General features: G+C 42.8%; 1 protein-coding gene across 1 annotated transcript in view; it reads left to right on the forward strand.

Annotated features, from left to right (window-relative positions):
- Positions 1–17965, forward strand: part of LOC141144695 (maternal DNA replication licensing factor mcm6-like) — a 359926-nt gene that overhangs the window by 17005 nt on the left and 324956 nt on the right. The window contains 2 exon segments of the mRNA XM_073630632.1: positions 4686–4796; positions 5200–5449. Of these exon segments, the coding sequence (XP_073486733.1) occupies positions 4686–4796; positions 5200–5449 (361 nt within the window).

Consider the following 17965-nt stretch of genomic DNA (forward strand, 5'->3'; position numbering starts at 1 on the left):
TCCCTCCAGGAATAAGCATTCACTTCCTTTGTGACTGTTTCCCAAAAGACGACATAAGAGCACACCAATTTTTCCACCAAGGGAAAATCCTTACTGCTTCCCAGATTTCCACCCAAACGGGAAAATCGCCTATCTCTCTCCCTGGACATGCACACTACTTGCTCATTATCTACAATCCAAGGACAAACACTCCAAATGTTCCAGACCACTTTCCCCTTTCGAAACACTGTGCACTCAGACAAATGCCCAATCTCATCTAATCTCTATCACTCACAACCTCCTTTTCATGGACATGCAGACAACCCAGAACCTAGCCTGCCAAAAAATGGGAAAAAGATCTCTCTATTTCACCTTCTGCAATGCAATGGGAGCAGTCATTCATGAACATGCATAAGGGGTTGAGAAACGTTACTACACAAGAAAATGGGTATAAAATAGTATCACGATGGTATCGTACCCCAACCCTCTTACATAAAATTTATCCTGGAACATCGGCAAAATGCTGGAGATGTCATACAGACGAAGGTACTCTATTGCACATTTGGTGGTCCTGCTCTTATATACAAACATACTGGAAGGAAATACATAGAATCACTTCACAAGTTACATCCTATGATCTGGAATTCTCCCCAGCCCAATTCCTACTTCACCTTTCCCCCCCTACCACACAAGACATACCACAAATCACTTGTGATGCACATGATAAATGCAGCGAAACAATGTATCCCCCTACACTGGAACTCTCCACATATCCCCACAATAAGAGAATGGTTCTCTAGAATCCGGAAAATATCAGAAATGGAAGAATTAATTCATATTGCTCACGATAACCTTACTAAATTCACCAAAAAAAAATGGAGTTGCTGGCTCCACTTTCAGTCTTCACCTGAGTATGGTAAACTCAATAATCCATCGAAATAACAACCTTGCCCACACACCTGAAGCATTATACTTTTAAGATAACCAACTAAGTCCTTACCAAAACAGTTCTATAACCCTTCATATTGTCTCCCTAGAAACATACAATTCATGATCATGTCCTCAGAATACACTAACAAAATAGGAGGGGAAGCCGGAGAGGACCATGGCAACATCTTCCCCTCCCCTCCATACTTTACCCTGGCCCCTCTAATCTTACTTTCTTCCTCCCCCTCTCATTATTTTGTCCTCCCTTCCTATTTTCTTTATCCTTACCCTCCATCTTTTTTGAGATGCCTAATTCATATAAATTCCGGTTTTTCACCCATAAACTCTCGGCCACTTCCTCAACCTTGACGCACCTCAATTAAGCTCAGACCAGCCGTGATAGGAACACCCCACATTTCCTACCTTTCACCTCCCAGGTAGAAATGAAATGGGGCCAAGGAAGGAGACCTAACTATCTAGTCCCTTGGCTAACAACGTTTAGAGCTTACAATAATTTTTATCTCTCCTCTTAATATCACATTCAGAATTCGGCATGTGGGACACACGAACACTTTTTGCAAACATGAAATGATACCAGGACATACATGACAGGGTGTTCCTTCCGACTGATCTTCAAGACCTTTTGATGTCTCAGGTAGAATCACAGCCTGTTAATATGTAGAGCTTTCTATATTTGCTACTCTTATATATCCATGAAGGAAGTGGTCGAACAATATACAGGAACAGAGGGTGTGGTCTCTCTCCCCCGGGCACAGACTGTACCCATTTGGGGTGCTCGGGGCTGACAGAGGGCACTCCAAACTTTATCCATGGGGTCCACACGGTATCTCATCATTGAATTTCATTTTAAATGTACTTGTTTTATTTTTGTCATACTTTCTGGTATATCGAACCTTGCACTAATGAATACCGCTGTATGACAGTGTTTAATACCAATATTTGTTCTCTGTCAAATTTCAATAAAAACGTTTGGAACAAAAAAAAAAAAAGTGAAGAAATTGTTGAAAGTCTGCTGCCACCGGAACGTGGAAGTAGGCGCCTTTCAGATCGATCGACACCAACCAGTCTCCTGGATGGACCGACTGCTGGATCGTAAGTAAAAACTCAATCTTGAATTTTTCTTCTCGGATGAAGTGGTTGAGATGGGTCAAATCCTACGACCGGTCTCCATGTGCCATTCTTTTTCTGTACCATGAACAGAGGCGAAAACATGCCCTTGCCTCATTTGCCATCTAGAACAGGAATGGCTGTGCCTTATTCCAACAATGATCTTACTCACTCCAGAAGCCATGGATTGAGGCTGCCCAGACATGCCAAAACCGGAGAAGATGAGCCCCCACCTGGCATGCCTAAGCGGGCCCAATCTCAAAAAGACTTGGTGGAATCCTGGTTGCCGGAAGAACCATCCTTTGCGGGTTTCTTAAATGAAGACTGCCTGGCTTTCCAGGGTCTTGTAAACTTCCGGCCAGGCCTGTAACTATGCTTCTTGGAAAATTTGCGTCTGTAAGCACCGATCCTGAGGGATAAAACTTGATTTACCACCTGTGGCCCTGGTTATGGCGCTATTAAGTTTGTTGCCGAAAAGGGATGTGCCCTCAAAGGGAATTCAGCACCAAAATGCTTGGAAGCTGGATCCGCCAACCACGGATGGAGCCATAAAGCACAACGGGCTGTGGCCGCCACCAGCATAACCCAAGCCACCAGGTGGATGACATCAATGGAAGCCTCTGCCAGAAAGGCAGATGGCAGCCTGATTTCCTGAATAGGCAAGCTTCTGTCCACTTCACTGGAGATGCCTCCTGAGGGTCTTGTCAACGCTGTCCAACCAAGATTCCAAGGCTTTAGATGCTAAGGCCAGGACCGGCTTGAAAGCCATGCCCACTGTTGGGTAAATCCGCTTCAGATCGGAATCGATGTGCCTTTCCAAGGGATCTTTTGAAGGAGACCATGTCTTCCAGAGGAAGAGTCGCATACCTAACTAGTCTCATCAGTGCTGTGTCCACCAAGGGAGCTGACTAAAGATGCTTAACATCTTCCTCCGTGAAGGGATACAGCTTCAGAATTTTAGACTGCATGGAACTCTTGTCCATTTTGCCCCACTCATCAGAGATAATGTCACCTACTTCAGTGAGGAATGGAAAATATCGATGCTCCTTATTGAGCTGCTTAAATAATTTCCTCTGCTGCAGAGGAGGAGTTACAGGAGCCTCCCAATTCAGAGCTTCCCTTACAGCTCTCATCAAAGAGGGAACTAGGGCGTACTCAAAGCCCATCCCTGGATCCTCTACTTCTGACTCGCACGAGACACTCATGCGCAAACCAGGCCTTGTTTTGGTTCCTAGACCGCGCTGGCGCAGAGCATACACCAGGACCCGGAAGAGAGGTGGCTGGCGCGCAGAAGGGATCAGCCGCCATGTACAGGGATACCAACAGGAAAGGAAGGGAAACACAGGATCAAAGGTAAAAACCAATACAACATATACAAACACTGCTGCCATAGAAAAGGATGGCCATCTTACCCCTTCACCTACAAATTTTTTTTCTTTCTTCTTTTTTTTTTTTTCTTTTTCCCCAATACCCCTTTTATGGCCAATTACTTGCATATAAGCCTTCAAAATGGGCCCTCTTGATTGTTCCAGTTTCCTGCACCCATAGACTTCAATGGGGTTTGGGTTAGAACTTTTCCCCAGTTCGAGAGTTCAGCTGCGGGGGGGTGTTTGGCCCATCTCTACTAGTGTGTACTAGGTTTTATAATATAAAAGTGGATTGTGCTAACTTAGACATATGTTGAGGACATTTTTTTGCAGCATATAGTATAATATGCATGGTGATATTTGATGGTCACTAGGTTGGTACATTGCACATTCTTTTATTATTATTATTATTATTATTATTATTATTATTATTATTATTATTATTACTTTTTTTTTTTTTTTTTTTTGCACTTTAAACTTTTTTTTTGGAATATTATTTTGTCACTAGTAACACTGTGGACAGTATATTTTTGGCACAATATTAATTGATACAGAAAAGCACACTACGAAAGATATCCTATTTTTGCATATTTCAGCAGTGGTATACACAAGTTAGCGCAATCCACTTTTATATTATATTGATACTCTACTATTTTTGCGTAGGCTTACATGATTGCAGTAAATTTTTAGTTTTGCGCCGGTAGCACATCTGATCGGATTATGTACTAGGTTTTACTCATTGCAGATTGGAACTGGTTATTTACATCTTGTAATAAGGATGAGCTCAGGCGTGTTCGCAACCTGCACGTGCAGAGCTCGCCAGGAAGTCGGCATTGCACAACGCTAATCACAAGCAGTGAGCCATTTTCCCGATCTGTGGCTACAGAGATCGAGAAATATCTCACTGACTGACTAGCGCTGTGCAGTGCTGACTTCCTGGCGGGGCTCTGCATGTGCGGGTTGCAAACACGCCTGAGCTCATCCTTATTGGGTAAGATGTTAGTCTAAACATCTGGACCCTGATGGGAGAAATCTACCCCCACTCCTGGCATAGTCTGTCAGGCAGGATAGATCAGCAGAAGGGTGGATAAGTAATGAATTCATATTGCCTGTTTTGCTCACATTAATAAGCCATGTGATATGCAATATATAAAAATGTTATTTCTTGAAAGAATTTTATGTATTCTCCACTATTTACTTTATACATCAGTTGTAATCTGTAAACTATATGCTGAAATATAACAATTTAGGTCAATTGAACACTGTATCCCTGTTTTGTTTTAGAGTATATCCCCACCTTTGTCGAGCTGTCCGTAATTTTGTCCGACAACTAGGCAATACTCCAGCAAATAAGGAGTTCTATGTTGCGTTTTCAGACTTCCCTGCGCGACAAAAGTAAGTCGTTTTGCCATTAATTATGCACATTGGCGTAATATTGACCCCCTGGTTGGCTTCCTACCGCAGAGGAATAACAAGTCCTCTTTTGCTTTTCAGCTACACTAACAATGTATACACACTATTTTATTTGCAAATAACCAAATAAATGCATGACTACATTTGTGGGTTTTTTTTTTTTTTTTTTTTTAAATAGAGGCATTATAACATTGGTATTAACTTTTGAGGTCTTATGTCCAAACCAACTATGCAAAAAATGATTTATTCTGCATGTGTACAGGATTATTTTCAAAATAATCCAAGTACTGAGTCCATTTTTGAACATCAAACCTCTTTTAAAATTTATATGGTATTAAATTGTTCACACCCTTTCTTAAACAATTTGCTTATGTATTTCTTGTAGGGTACGTGAACTCAGTTCTTTAAAAATTGGGACATTACTACGCATTACTGGGCAAGTGGTGAGGACTCATCCTGTACACCCTGAACTTGTCAGTGGAACATTCCTTTGTATGGACTGCCAATCTGTAGTCAAAGATGTGGAGCAGCAGTTCAAGTACACACAGCCAACTATCTGCAAAAATCCAGTCTGTGCAAACAGGCAAAGGTTTACGCTGGATACCAATAAGTCTCGTTTTGTGGACTTCCAGAAGGTAGGATGTCTGCTAAAAATGCAATGAGAAGTGCAATACCCCATATTAATTGGTCAGAATCCACTTCAGTAAACCTTTTTGTTTTGGGCGACTGAAAATTTAAAAATGGTATTTAATGTCAGCAATTTTACCATTCTGATATTCAATACAAACCTCTTACAATAACCATGTCTAATTACAGATAGTATTCTTCAGCTCAGGGACATAGGTACTGTTGTCAAAATTGTGAGGTGTTTTGGGGGGGGGGGGGGTCTGTGGTACTCTGCTAGAGGGAAGAGGGGCCAGGCCTCAGTTGTGGAGGCATTTCAATCCATCTCTTGGAGTAAGAATAGCAATCAGCTGAAACCAATCCTTTTTTTTTTTTTCTTGGAGAAGTCCCACTTGTAAGGTATTTTTGATCTACAAGCACTATGGTTATTCAGACAAATTGCTGTCTTTTTGTGGGCTGTGCTATCTGAGATGTTGTATAAACTAACACATAAATATAAGTGTACAGATAAGGTAGCACAATTGGGGATACAGCTGCAATTTGCACTTTATTACTTTATTTATTATTATTTGCACTTTAACACAAAAGCAGTGTATATGGGCTAGAACACTCTGTGAGCCACATCTATTGTGAAATCTTGAATGGAATGCGTAGCCAGGAGTGACTTAAAAAGCTGCTGGAGATAAGAGATCCATTTAACAAGGTTTACCAACTCAGGACCGCTCCTGACTTCATGTTTCTGGACCCATCTTTCATTCCAGATCAGCAATTTTATCTTTGAGTTGTCACATCCGTCATTGTGAGAATTTACTGCCTCATAAGTGTGTGTGTGTGTGTGTGTGGTGTGTTTTTTTTTTTTTTTTTTTTTTTTTTCTTAGATTAGTTTAACCCAGGGGTATCCAAACTTTTTTTTCAAAGAGATCCAGATTTGATGAAGTGAACATGCGTGAGGGCTGACCATTTTGCCTGACATACTTTGAACCATTAAAATTTGGTCTAAGTGTGTTTGTCCGAGCACTAATATACCGCCTAACAAGAATCTGCCTTTGTGGCTGTGTGTGATGAGGAGATGAGCTTGGGTGTGTTATTTGGATATACCGTATTTATTGGCATATAACACGCACTTTCACGAGGGAAGTTTCAAGAAAAAATCTTAAATTTTAAATAAGGGTCAGTGCCCATCTGAAGTACCACTGTTGCCATGATTGTAGAGAGTGAAAAAGCTAGAGAGAGGAAACCATTGCCATCCCATCGAGACTTTTGACAAATGACATATTTATAGCACAGTCTTCCTCAATACATTAAATTACTGTCCGTCCTACTGTATTGGTCTCTAGGGGCAGCATTGTACATGTCTATGTATCCTGGTCAGTCATCAATGCCTTTGATCTTTTGATCTTCTGTAGCAGGACATTCATCAAGCATCTTGTCAGCTATGGTCCCTTTCAAGTTTGCGTTATAATCAACGGTCTGGAGCCTTGATGGAGGCCTGATCTCTTCTTTCAGATATGCTAAAAAGACATTCCAGACCACCCCCATAAAAGCAAAGGCTTGGTTGTATCAACCAGAAAGAAACTCCAGAAATATGATATATTAAATCATGTTGCCCTGAATGGACTCGCCATTGCCATCAGTGCAGCCTGATTCATGCCTATCTGCAGCCTCAGAGGGGCTGTCCTCTCCTTGCTCACATGCCTCCTGGTTATCCCCCCTGAGGGCCCGATAACCTAACACTCCATCTTCCAACCAAATTCCAAACTGCCCCTGATGGACCAACCGTTCTGTTGGTTATTGGTCAGGGCCCACAGAACACTCCAGCTAGCTCCTCCTAGAACCCTCCCAACTGCTTCTGGAATCTTCTCTCTGTTTCCAGATAACAGGGGGAGTCACCAGGGAATCTGCTGAGTCACTCACCTGACCCAGAAAAACATACAGGCTTTTTCATTTTGGTTATGCTGTCACCAGTGGTGATTTAAATACCACCAAATGAAAGCTCTATTTGTTTGAAAAAAATGTTAATATGGAATTGTCAGTCAAAGTGTGACAGTGATTTAACTAGTTGCCGCCCACCATCAAATGACAGCGGGGCTGTGCGGTGCGGCTCTTGTTCTGGGACGCCATCATATGACGATGTCCCAGGATGGCCTCTCTCCCGCACGGTGATCGCGGCCGCGCTGTGTATCTAGGATACAGCGTGACCCCGATCTCTGTAAAGAGCCGTGTCCACGGCACTTTAACCATGTAATCGGCAGTGTCCAATCACAGCTTGTCACATGTAAACAGAGATGCAGGGTAATTGTGTAATACACTGACAGTGTGTGGTGAGGAGTGCTGATCAGCGGTATCCCCACGCAGGGGGACATCTACACATGTAATCGGGGCACTGATTACAAAATAGTGCCTGTGTCACCAATCAGTGCCCATCAGTACCAGCAATCAGTGCCCATTAGTGCTGCCCACCAGTGCTGCCTAAGTGCCACCTCTTCAATGCCCACCAGTTCAACCTATCAGTGCCGCCTCATCAGCGCACATCCAGTGAAGGAGATAAATTACTTGGTTACAAAATTTACTGACAAACGAAGTAAAAAAAAAGTTTGGTCTTTTTTTACTAAAAAAAAAAAGAATTAAAAAAAATAACCAGCAGTGATTAAAAACCACCAAAAGAAAGCTCTATTTGAAGAAAATGATAAATTTGTTTGGGTACAGTGCGCAATTGTCATTCAAAGTGCAACAGTGCTGAAAAATGGCCTGGGCAGGAAGGGGGTGTAAGTACCCTGTAGGCAAGTGGTTAAGGCTGAAAGTTTGACCTGGGCAGGAAGGAAATGAAAGTGCCCAGTATTGATGTGGTATAATTCCATTGTAGTGCTCTCCCTAGAGATGGCATGTGTTTTCAAGGTATGCTCTGATGCTGGGTTATCTGATGTGGGCAAAGCGGCGAGTGAGTCACTTTCCTCGTCCTTCCTGTAAATGTCTGCAGGCTCAACCAAGTGTTTATTCACAAGAGCTTTATTGTAGTGAGCGGGAGTAGGAGAGGGTGCTGCCCTCATGATTTTTTTTTTTTTTTTTTTTTCACGATGAGGTGGATTTTAACATAGTCTCCTAATAGGAGATCAAAGATCTCCATAGCTAGGTTTGGGGGGTGGTTAATAGCAATGGTACTTCCTCCTGTCTTGGTCAAGTCTTCAGGGGCCCAGCTACTTGTCTCATCTGTGGGGACATGTTGCAGGTGAATGCAGAGAATATTGCCATCTCTCAGGCAGTCTCAAGTAGGTTTTGTCTTTGCTGACGTTTTGGTAAGGATCTCAGTCTTTGGTAGATTTTGTGTTGTAGAGTCTTTTATTTATTTTTTTATATCAGGCACTTTGGATTCAAAAGCTTAATAACCCCTGCTTTAACCTCTTGGCGCCGGCCACCCGCAAATATGCGGCCTTTCAGCGGGTGGGCCTTGGCACAAAGTGGCCACATATTTGCATACAATAAAGCAAATACAGCTGTGCAGAGAGTGCGTGCCCCCCAGCACAGTTACCTGCGGCTAGTGAAAAGCTCCCGATTGCTGTTCGTGATTGGGACCTTTTTGATCATGTGGCAGGAAATCACCATGGTCACATGATCATAAACCCCAACTCCCAGCAGATGAATGAAGCCTTTGCAGTAAAAATAAACTGACTTATTACAGAATTTGTAGACATAGGAAGCAATTAGGCCAGCCGCTGCATACCTCATTAGCCGGTAAAGACAGCCTCAGTTCAATTTATCCAGACCACACCCTGTACATTGTACTATACCATGAAGGAGGCAAAAATGTAACCCAAGCCATCACAAGTCTAATCCATGATCGAAGATGTTAATCAATGTTTGGGTAATGTTTTCTCTGTGTAAGGTGACGTGTATTGTGAATGCCAATTATGGTAGAGAAGAGATCAAAATTAGTTCAAAGTGCAATGTTGAGACCAAGAGAAAAGGACCTTGTGATCTTGAGGAGATGGTGTATAATCAGATTCACCACATTTGGTAGTGTTGGATGGTTACTTGGTGATGGTGACAATGGTTCCTGCTTATTCCTAATCCTTTTCTTTGATTCAGATTTCTCCTTCCCCTGGGGGATTTTGATTTTTTTGAGTGTTGGATCATCCAAAGAGTATCTTTTCAGTTTCCAATGGAATGTAAATGTTTTTAATGTGGGAATTAGGCTTTTGCAGGGTTGCTTCTGTGTGTGTGTGTGTGTTGAAGTCACATAACATACCAGGTACATGATTTGGCGGCAATATTGAAGCAGCTGATGTTCCCCTGCCACCAGCAGACATCCCCCATGATTAACCCCAAGGGCAGGGTGAAACCTGTTTGGGGGGAGGGGTGTGATGCCTGGATGAATCTCATTGAGGCTGCTTTTACCAGCTAACCACTCGGGCTTGACGGAGTGTGCGATGGCTAGGCTATCTCTTCATATGTCTAAAGCATGCTTGATGTTTGGATGAACCTTTTCCCCAGCCTGCATCCTCACTAGTCAGCAACATTAACTCCTCGAACCTTGTCAGCCTGAGCAAGGTCCCCTAAGCATTTATTGTGGGTTCCTACATAAGTTCATAGGACCTGTCACAAACTGTTATGGATACATTTTACATAGTTACATAGTAGGTGAAGTTGAAAAAAGACCAAAGTCCATCAAGTCCAACCCATGTGTGATTATATGTCAGTATTACTTTGTATATCCTTGTATGTTGTGGTCGTTCAGGTGCTTATCTAATAGTTTCTTGAAGCTATCGATTCTCCCCGCTGAGACCACCACCTGTGGAAGGGAATTCCACATCCTTGCCACTCTTACACTAAAGAACCCTCTACGTAGTTTAAGGTTAAACCTCTCTTCTAATTTTATTGAGTGGCCACAAGACTTGTTAAACTTCCTTCTGCGAAAAAGTTTTATCCCTATTGTCAGGTCACCAGTATGGTATTTGTATAGTGAAATCCTATCCCCTCTCAAGCATCTCTTCTTTCTTCTCTGGAGTTGATCCCCTTTTTAATGCATGCCAATATGCTGTTTGCTTTGTTAGGCTCAGCAATGGCATGCAATGCCAAGCTGCTGCTATCATCTACTAGGACCCCCAGGTCCTTTTTCCATCCTAGTTTCCCCCAGAGCCCCCCCCCCCCCCCAGTGTATAGATATCATTCATATTTTTGCCACCCAAATGCATTATTTTACATTTTTCTACATTGAACCCCATTTGCCATGTAGTTGCCCACCCCATTATTTTGTTCAGATCTTTTTGCAAGGTTCAAATTAAATAGGATTGGTCCCAGCACAGAACCCTGGGGAACCCCACTACCCACCCCTGACCATTCCGAGTACTCCCCATTTATCACCACCCTCTGAACTCACCCTTGTAGCCAGTTTTCAATCCATGTACTCGCCCTATGGTCCATGCCAAGGGACCTTATTTTGTAAAGTAAACGTTTATGGGGAACTGTGTCAAATGCTTTTGCAAAATCCAGATACACCACGTCCACATGCCTTCCTTTATCTAGATGGCAACTCGCTTCCTCATAGAAGGTTAATAGATTGGTTTGGCAAGAACGATTCTTCATGAATCCATGCTGATTACTGCTAATCGTACCGTTATTTCTAAAATCTTGTATATAGTCCCTTATCCCTTTTTACATACTATTGATGTTTGGCTAACTGGTCTGTATTTCCCAGGGATGTATTTTGGACCCTTTTTAAATATTGGTGCTATATTGGCTTTTCTCCAATCAGCTGGTACCATTCCAGTCAGACTGTCAGTAAAAATTAGGAACAATGGTCTGGCAATTACTTTACTGAGTTTCCTAAGTACCCTCGGGTGCAAGCCATCTGGTCCCGGTGATTTATTAATGTTAAGTTTCCCAAGTCTAATTTTAATTCTGTCCTCTGTTAACCATTGAGGTGCTTCCTGTGATGTCATGAGGATAAACACTGCAGTTTTGGTTACTGAAGCCCCCCCATTCCCATTTTGGAGACTGAGGAGAAGAATACATTCAATACCTTCACCATCTCCCCATCCCTTGTAACCAGATGCCCTTCCTCATTCTTTATGGGGCCAATATAGTCTGTCCTCCCTTTTATACTGTTTACATACTTAAAGAATTTCTTGGTGTGTGGGTTTTTTTTTTTTTTTTTTTTTTTTTTTTTTTTTGTTTGCTCTCCTCCGCTATGTGTCTTTCTTGTTCTATCTTAGTCGTCCTTATTGCACCCTTACATTTCTTGCATTCTTTATAAAGTCTGAATGCTGATCCCTCCACCTTGTATTTTTTTTGAAGGCCTTCTCCTTTGCTTTTATATTCATTTTTACATTGGAGTTAAGCCATCCAGGACTTTTGTTTGCTCTTTTAAATTTATTACCCAATGGGATGCATTGGCTAATGCCCTTATTCAATATGCTTTTAAAGTAAACCCATCTCTCCTCTGTGTTCTTTGTTCCTAAGATTTGATCCCAATTTATGCCTTTTAGCAAGGCTCGTAGTTTAGGGAAGTTGGCTCTTTTGAAATTCAGTGTCTTTGTATTCCCCTTATGTTTCCCATTTGTGTGATTCATTTTTTTTTTTTTTTTTTTTTTTTTTTTTTTTTATATACTGAAGCCAATTGACCTGTGGTCGCTATTACCTAAATTGCCCCGTATTTCCACATCTGTGATCAGGTCTGTATTGTTGGTAATCAGTAGATTGAGTAACGCTTTATTTCTAGTTGGTGCTTCTACCATCTGACCCATAAAATTGTCCTGCAGGATGTTTAGGAACTGGCAAGCCTTAGATAAATGCGCGGTTTCCCTCCACCCAGTCTGTCTGGATAGTTAAAATACCCCATTATGATAACACTTCCCATCCTTGCTGCTAATCCAGATTGTGATAGATCTGTCTCCCCATCCTCCCTCAGGTTAGGGGGGCTATAGCATCTTCTAGTATTTTCCCCTTAGCTTCATCCCTTTGTAGCTTTAACCATAAGGATTCCACCTCCTCCCTAGCTCCCTTAGTGATGTCATCTCTCACATTCTTGTACATTATTCTTGATATAGGAAAACCCCTCCCCTTTTTACCCTCTCTATCCTTGTGATAAAGGGTATACCCTTGAATGTTTGCCAGCCAATCATGAGAGCTGTTGAACCAGGTCTCTGAAATTCCAACAAAATCCAAATCCTCCTTGTACAACAGTATCTCTAGTTCACCCATCTTGTCCGCCAGGCTCATGGCATTGGTGAACATGCCACGTAGTTTAGACCGGTCGCATATTATCCTCTTATTGGGTGTTCCGAGATGGCAACTAGGACTTGCTACTATACTTACCTTGGGTTTATGTGCTTTGGTCAAACTACCACTAATGCCCCCAATACTACCCTCTGGAATATGTTCCGCGCTGACTATCTCTACCTCTGCCCCCCCCCTCCATCGCCTAGTTTAAAAACCCCTCTAACTTTTTGCCCATCTTCATTCCCAGCTGATCTGCACCCTTCTCATTTAGGTGCAGTCCGTCCCTTCTATAGTACCGGTTATCGGCTGAGACGTCGGCCCAGTCCTCCAGAAACCCAAACCCCTCCTTACAACACCAGCTCTTCATCCACTTGTTTACTGCCCTAATCTCCTCCTTCTGCCTTTCTGGTGTGACTGGTAGTATTCCTGAGAATACTACCTTGGAGGTCCTTTTCCTCAATTTAGCTCCTAAGTCCCTAAAATCATTCTAACTTTAGGACACTCCATCTGCCTCTGACTTTGTCATTGGTGCCAATGTGCACCTTGACAGCTGGGTCTTCCCCAGCCCCTCCCAGTGATCTGTCCACCAGATCCGTGATGTACTGAACCCGAGTGCCGTTAGAAAACATACTGTTTGGCGCTTCAGGTTTTTGTTACAGATTGGCCTCTCTGTCCTTCTAAGGATTGAGTGCCCTACCACCAGAATTTTTTTTTCCTCCCCCCCCCGGCAGCTAGGAGAGTCCCTCAGCTGGTCCCTGACTGGTTTCACCAATGTCACTCAATGGAGCGTAATTGTTGGGATGCTCCAGCCCTGGATCGGCCTCCCTGGCACTAAGCCCCCCACCCCCCTCTATCCTTCCTGACTGTCGCCCATCTACTCTTTGCTAGTGCCTGCACCTCTTTGTCTCCACTCGCCTCTGTGCTGGCCCCAGCCTGCACCTGCCGTGTACGTTCCTGGCACTCCTTTAGTATGGAGGGACTTCTCAGTGCTGACAGTTGCTTCCCCAGATTCAGAACCTAGGCTTCCAGTGAAACTATTTATTTTTTTTTTTTTTTTTTTTTTTTTTTTTTTTTTTTTTTTTTTTTGCAAATTCAGGGTTCAACTACCGTCAAGTAGCAGCAACTCGGTTGTAGAGTGAATTTCCTGTGTCTTATACAGCACAGTATTCTGAAAAAATTGTTTGCATCTTTGCGGACACCCCCAGTGCTTCACTCAGTCCTAGAAAACCTAGGTTGATGCAGCTAAATAGTCACATGACATTTGAACTGTTTACAATACATTTTTAAATTGGGGGGCAACAGTCCATATACCGTAATTATGCAGAGTTTGTAAAAATCCTGTGTGTGTGTGTGTGTGTGTGTGTGTGTTTTTTTGCTCTGCATGACAATTTAACAATGTGTGTAAGAAATAAAATATTTCCCTCCTGCTCTCTGGAAATAACAAATCTGCAGCCACAAATACAGCAGCTAGGCTGTCATGTGCTGTGTGTTTACACAGCAGGCTCCTATTCAGAGACCCAACGCCTTCATCCATGATAATACACACTGTGGGCTACTTGGCTGTGTTAGCCCTGTAAGAGCAATTGTAATAGGATGGGTAATGTAAAACTGATTTATAAAAGCTGCACAAACATGGACTCTTAAAACTAATCTTTGTCTCATTTAGGGTAATGTGTAGCTGCAAAGAATAGGCTCTGTAAGCTATTGCAACAGAGTCAGGCTGAACATCACTATAAAAAAACGGCACAGAACACAGCTACTTGCAATTGTCACAATAAACAGCATCCTTCACACTGTCCATGGTAACTCTAGTAACCCAGGTGAACAGCTGCATGTAAGCAAAGAATGAAGTGCCAACCCACTGGAAATGCAGTACCCTGCTAGTGGTCAGTGAGGTGCTCCCCACAGTAGCAGGGTCTTCTGAAGAAGCTGCATGCTAGTTATGCTCTGGCCCAGCTACCTGCATGCCAGCTCTGACAGTCTCACCTGGCTGCAGATCACTTGCATTGCTAAAGCTATCTCATCTGGTGTGACGGATGTTAGGGGAGAGAAGTGGAGGAACCGCTCTTCCTGAATCTGAGCTTGGTGAGTTGATGTGCACTCCACAACACGGCAGTATTTTATTAACATTTTATGGCACCTATCTGTGTACTGTAGATGCAAGAGGATCATAGGGTATCCTATACAAAATTACAAATTACTACACCCTTCTTGGTAGCAAGTTGATGTGTGTGGGGTTTTTTTTGTTTTTGTTTTTTTAATGAATACTTTTGACCCACATTCATTTCATATGAATTCTCTTTTGTTTGCATATATTGTGCAAAAAATGGTGTCCAACCAATCTCCAGAAGGTTTCTATGTTTTAAATTCCCTTTTGCAGCATCACAGATCTAGACCTGAATGATAGGTGTGTAGGCGCGGCCAGGAATGGAAACTTGGGGTCCTTTCACACATGCTGACTGTTCAGGTCTGCCTGTCGCTGTTTCAGACGGACCTGAACGGACGCTCCATGCACCTCTATGGAGCGACACATGTCAGCTGTGACATGTCCGTTGACATCCAAGCCGCTAAATCAAGACAGAGATCCCAATTTTCCCCATACAGCCCCGCTCTCCTCTGACAGGTCCATCTCTGCACATTGAGCGGAGACGGACCTGTCATCCATCGGCTCAATGGAGCAATCCCTGCTGAACAAGCGGAGTCAGTGAAAACTGACAGCATGCGTTAGAGAGCCCTTAAAGCATTTGTTAACCCCAAAAGAAAAAATGTAGATTCAGGTCCCTTAACCACTTCCCACCCAGCCTATAGCAGGCTGACGGCTGGTAGGTGGTTCTGTTATCCTGACTGGGCGTCTTGACATCCAGCAGGATAACATGCCGTCTGACACGCCGCATCTCCGATCGTGGTAAAACCTCTGACAATCACAGCTGATTATCGCATGAACCAGGAAGCGGCATTCCTTGGTTCATGCTGACAGGCTCTCCCTGTCGGGGGGGGGGGGGGGGCTGTGCTGATAATCAGCACATTGATCATCTGCACAGCCCCATCAGATGCTAAAAAGTGCCCATAAGCTGCCAGGCGGTGCCCCATAAACAGATGACAGTGCCAATTAATGCCCACCACAATGCCAATCAGTGCCCAGCAGTAAAACCTATCGGTACCTCATCAGTGCTGCCCATCACATCCGCCAGTCAGTGCCACCTATCAGTGCTGCATATCAGTGCCGCCTATTGGTGACCATCAGTGTTTGTTGGTGAAGGAGAAAACAAAATTGTATAACCAAAACAAACTTTTTGAGAAAAAAAAAATTCCAGTCTCTTTTTAGTTTAACAAAATAAAAACCGCAGAGGTGATCAAATATCACCAAAAATACTCTGTGGGAACAAAGTTATAAAAAATTTGGATACAGTGTAGCATGACCACGCAATTATCATTCAAAGTGCGACAGCGCTGAAAATTGTCCTGGGTGGGAAGGGGTGAAAAGTGCCTGGTATTGAAGTGGTTAAAGCAGATAGCACAGCACAGCACTTGTGCTGTGTAATCTGCCCCCCTCTAAACTGTAAAAAAAACACCCTAAACCTACCACTTCCTGTATACCCTCTCTAAACCGATCATGATAACCAGGGCTGCTGATAGGGGGGGGACCACCAGCCCTGGTGTACGGGCCCAATAACATAGGGGGACCCACACAGGGAGGGGGATTAGTGACAGACAATTGTTTGTTTGCCTCCAGTAGATGAAAGCTGCTCTCCTCCCCTTTCAGTGCTGCCAGCTTTTATCTGCTAGGAAAATTGAGTACTGTCCGTGATACTTTTTTTTATTTGCACTAACATACAATTTTTCAGGACAAGCTTCCCCTTCAGGGTCCAAGCAGTACTGATTCACAAATTTTTAAAGAAGAATGTTAAGCATTAGTGAGATAAGACAGAGGGAGAGCTATAGAATGGAGGGGGGATACTGGTCACAGAGGGTCGTAAAACTTTAGCATAATGTGTAAGGAACCCAGTATCTAAATTAAGGCAACAATTTCATTTCTCCTTCAGTTTTATTTATTAACTTAGTTTTACTTTTAGATTTAGCAGGACTTCTGTGAGTTATGTTGTATTTTGTGTCTGCTAATAGTTTTATTGTATTTTTAGCAAAATGTAGCTTTAATATCATCTTGGGGGGGCGGCCTGTCAGGTAGTCTGTATGGGGCCCCGCGATTTCTATCAGCAGCCATGCAGGGCAGCTCCGCCCTGATCACTGTGGTCAAGGTGCCTCCCTCTGTGACTTCTTCTTTTTTTTTTTTTTTTTTTTTTTTCTCTCTCTCTCCTTTTTCTTTCTCTTTTTTTTTTTCTTTCTCTCCCCCAGCCCCACCCCTCCGCCGCTATTATTTTAATATAAAATGTCACTGTCAGCCTCTCTATTAGAGACTGGCATAACACACTGTGTATGTTTTATTTAAAAACGAGCGCTGTAAATGCTGAATATCATCTGTCTTCAGGCCGGTCACGTGACTCGCGGCCGCTTTCCAGCTCTGATGAGTGGCTTCCGCGGAGGAGACGAGCAGCCACATGATCTCCCTCTAACAGCCCCTCCCACAGAAGACTTCTATCAGAGCTGGAAAGCGGCCGCAAGTAATGAGACCGGCCTGAAGATAGCTGATCAGTATTTACACTGCTCGTTCTTAAATACAACATACATTGTGCAATGCCAGCCTCTAATAGAGGGGCTGGCATAGACTTATGCTGGCCATACACTATACGAAAAATCATTCGTATAGACACTTCGTTCGTTTTTCGGCAAGTTAATGGGCACAAATCGATAATCGTTTGACGTTTTTGTGGTAAAAAAACGAACGGGAAGTTTGGAAAATTTCTGCCGAACATACGATAAATTGCAAGGTTAATGTGTTTCCCGTCCGAACTGTCTGCACTAGGTATATGTAAAAAAACGAACAAAAAATTATTTATTCATGTCCACTGAACAATTTATCGGTCATTACATGATGGCACGATCGTTTGCGGTCACGGTCGAATGTTCGTTTTTCGAAAATGTGTTCGGCCGATTTTCTGTATAGTGTATGGCCAGCATTAGAATAATGCCTTAAAAATGTTTTTTTAATACACAAGATAAGATACACTTATCTTGATATCTTGCAATATCGCAATAAGCGTATCTTGGTTTGCGCAAAAGTTATAGCGTCTACAAACTATGGGAAAGATTTATGCCTTTTTTTTTTTTTTTTTTTTTTTTTTTTTTTTTTTTGTATTGCGACGGACAGATCGAACACTTTTTGACACATTTTTGAGACCATTGACAATAATATA

The sequence above is a fragment of the Aquarana catesbeiana genome, linkage group LG05 (genome assembly GCF_042186555.1).
Source record: "Aquarana catesbeiana isolate 2022-GZ linkage group LG05, ASM4218655v1, whole genome shotgun sequence".
Classification (NCBI taxonomy): Eukaryota; Metazoa; Chordata; class Amphibia; order Anura; family Ranidae; genus Aquarana; species Aquarana catesbeiana.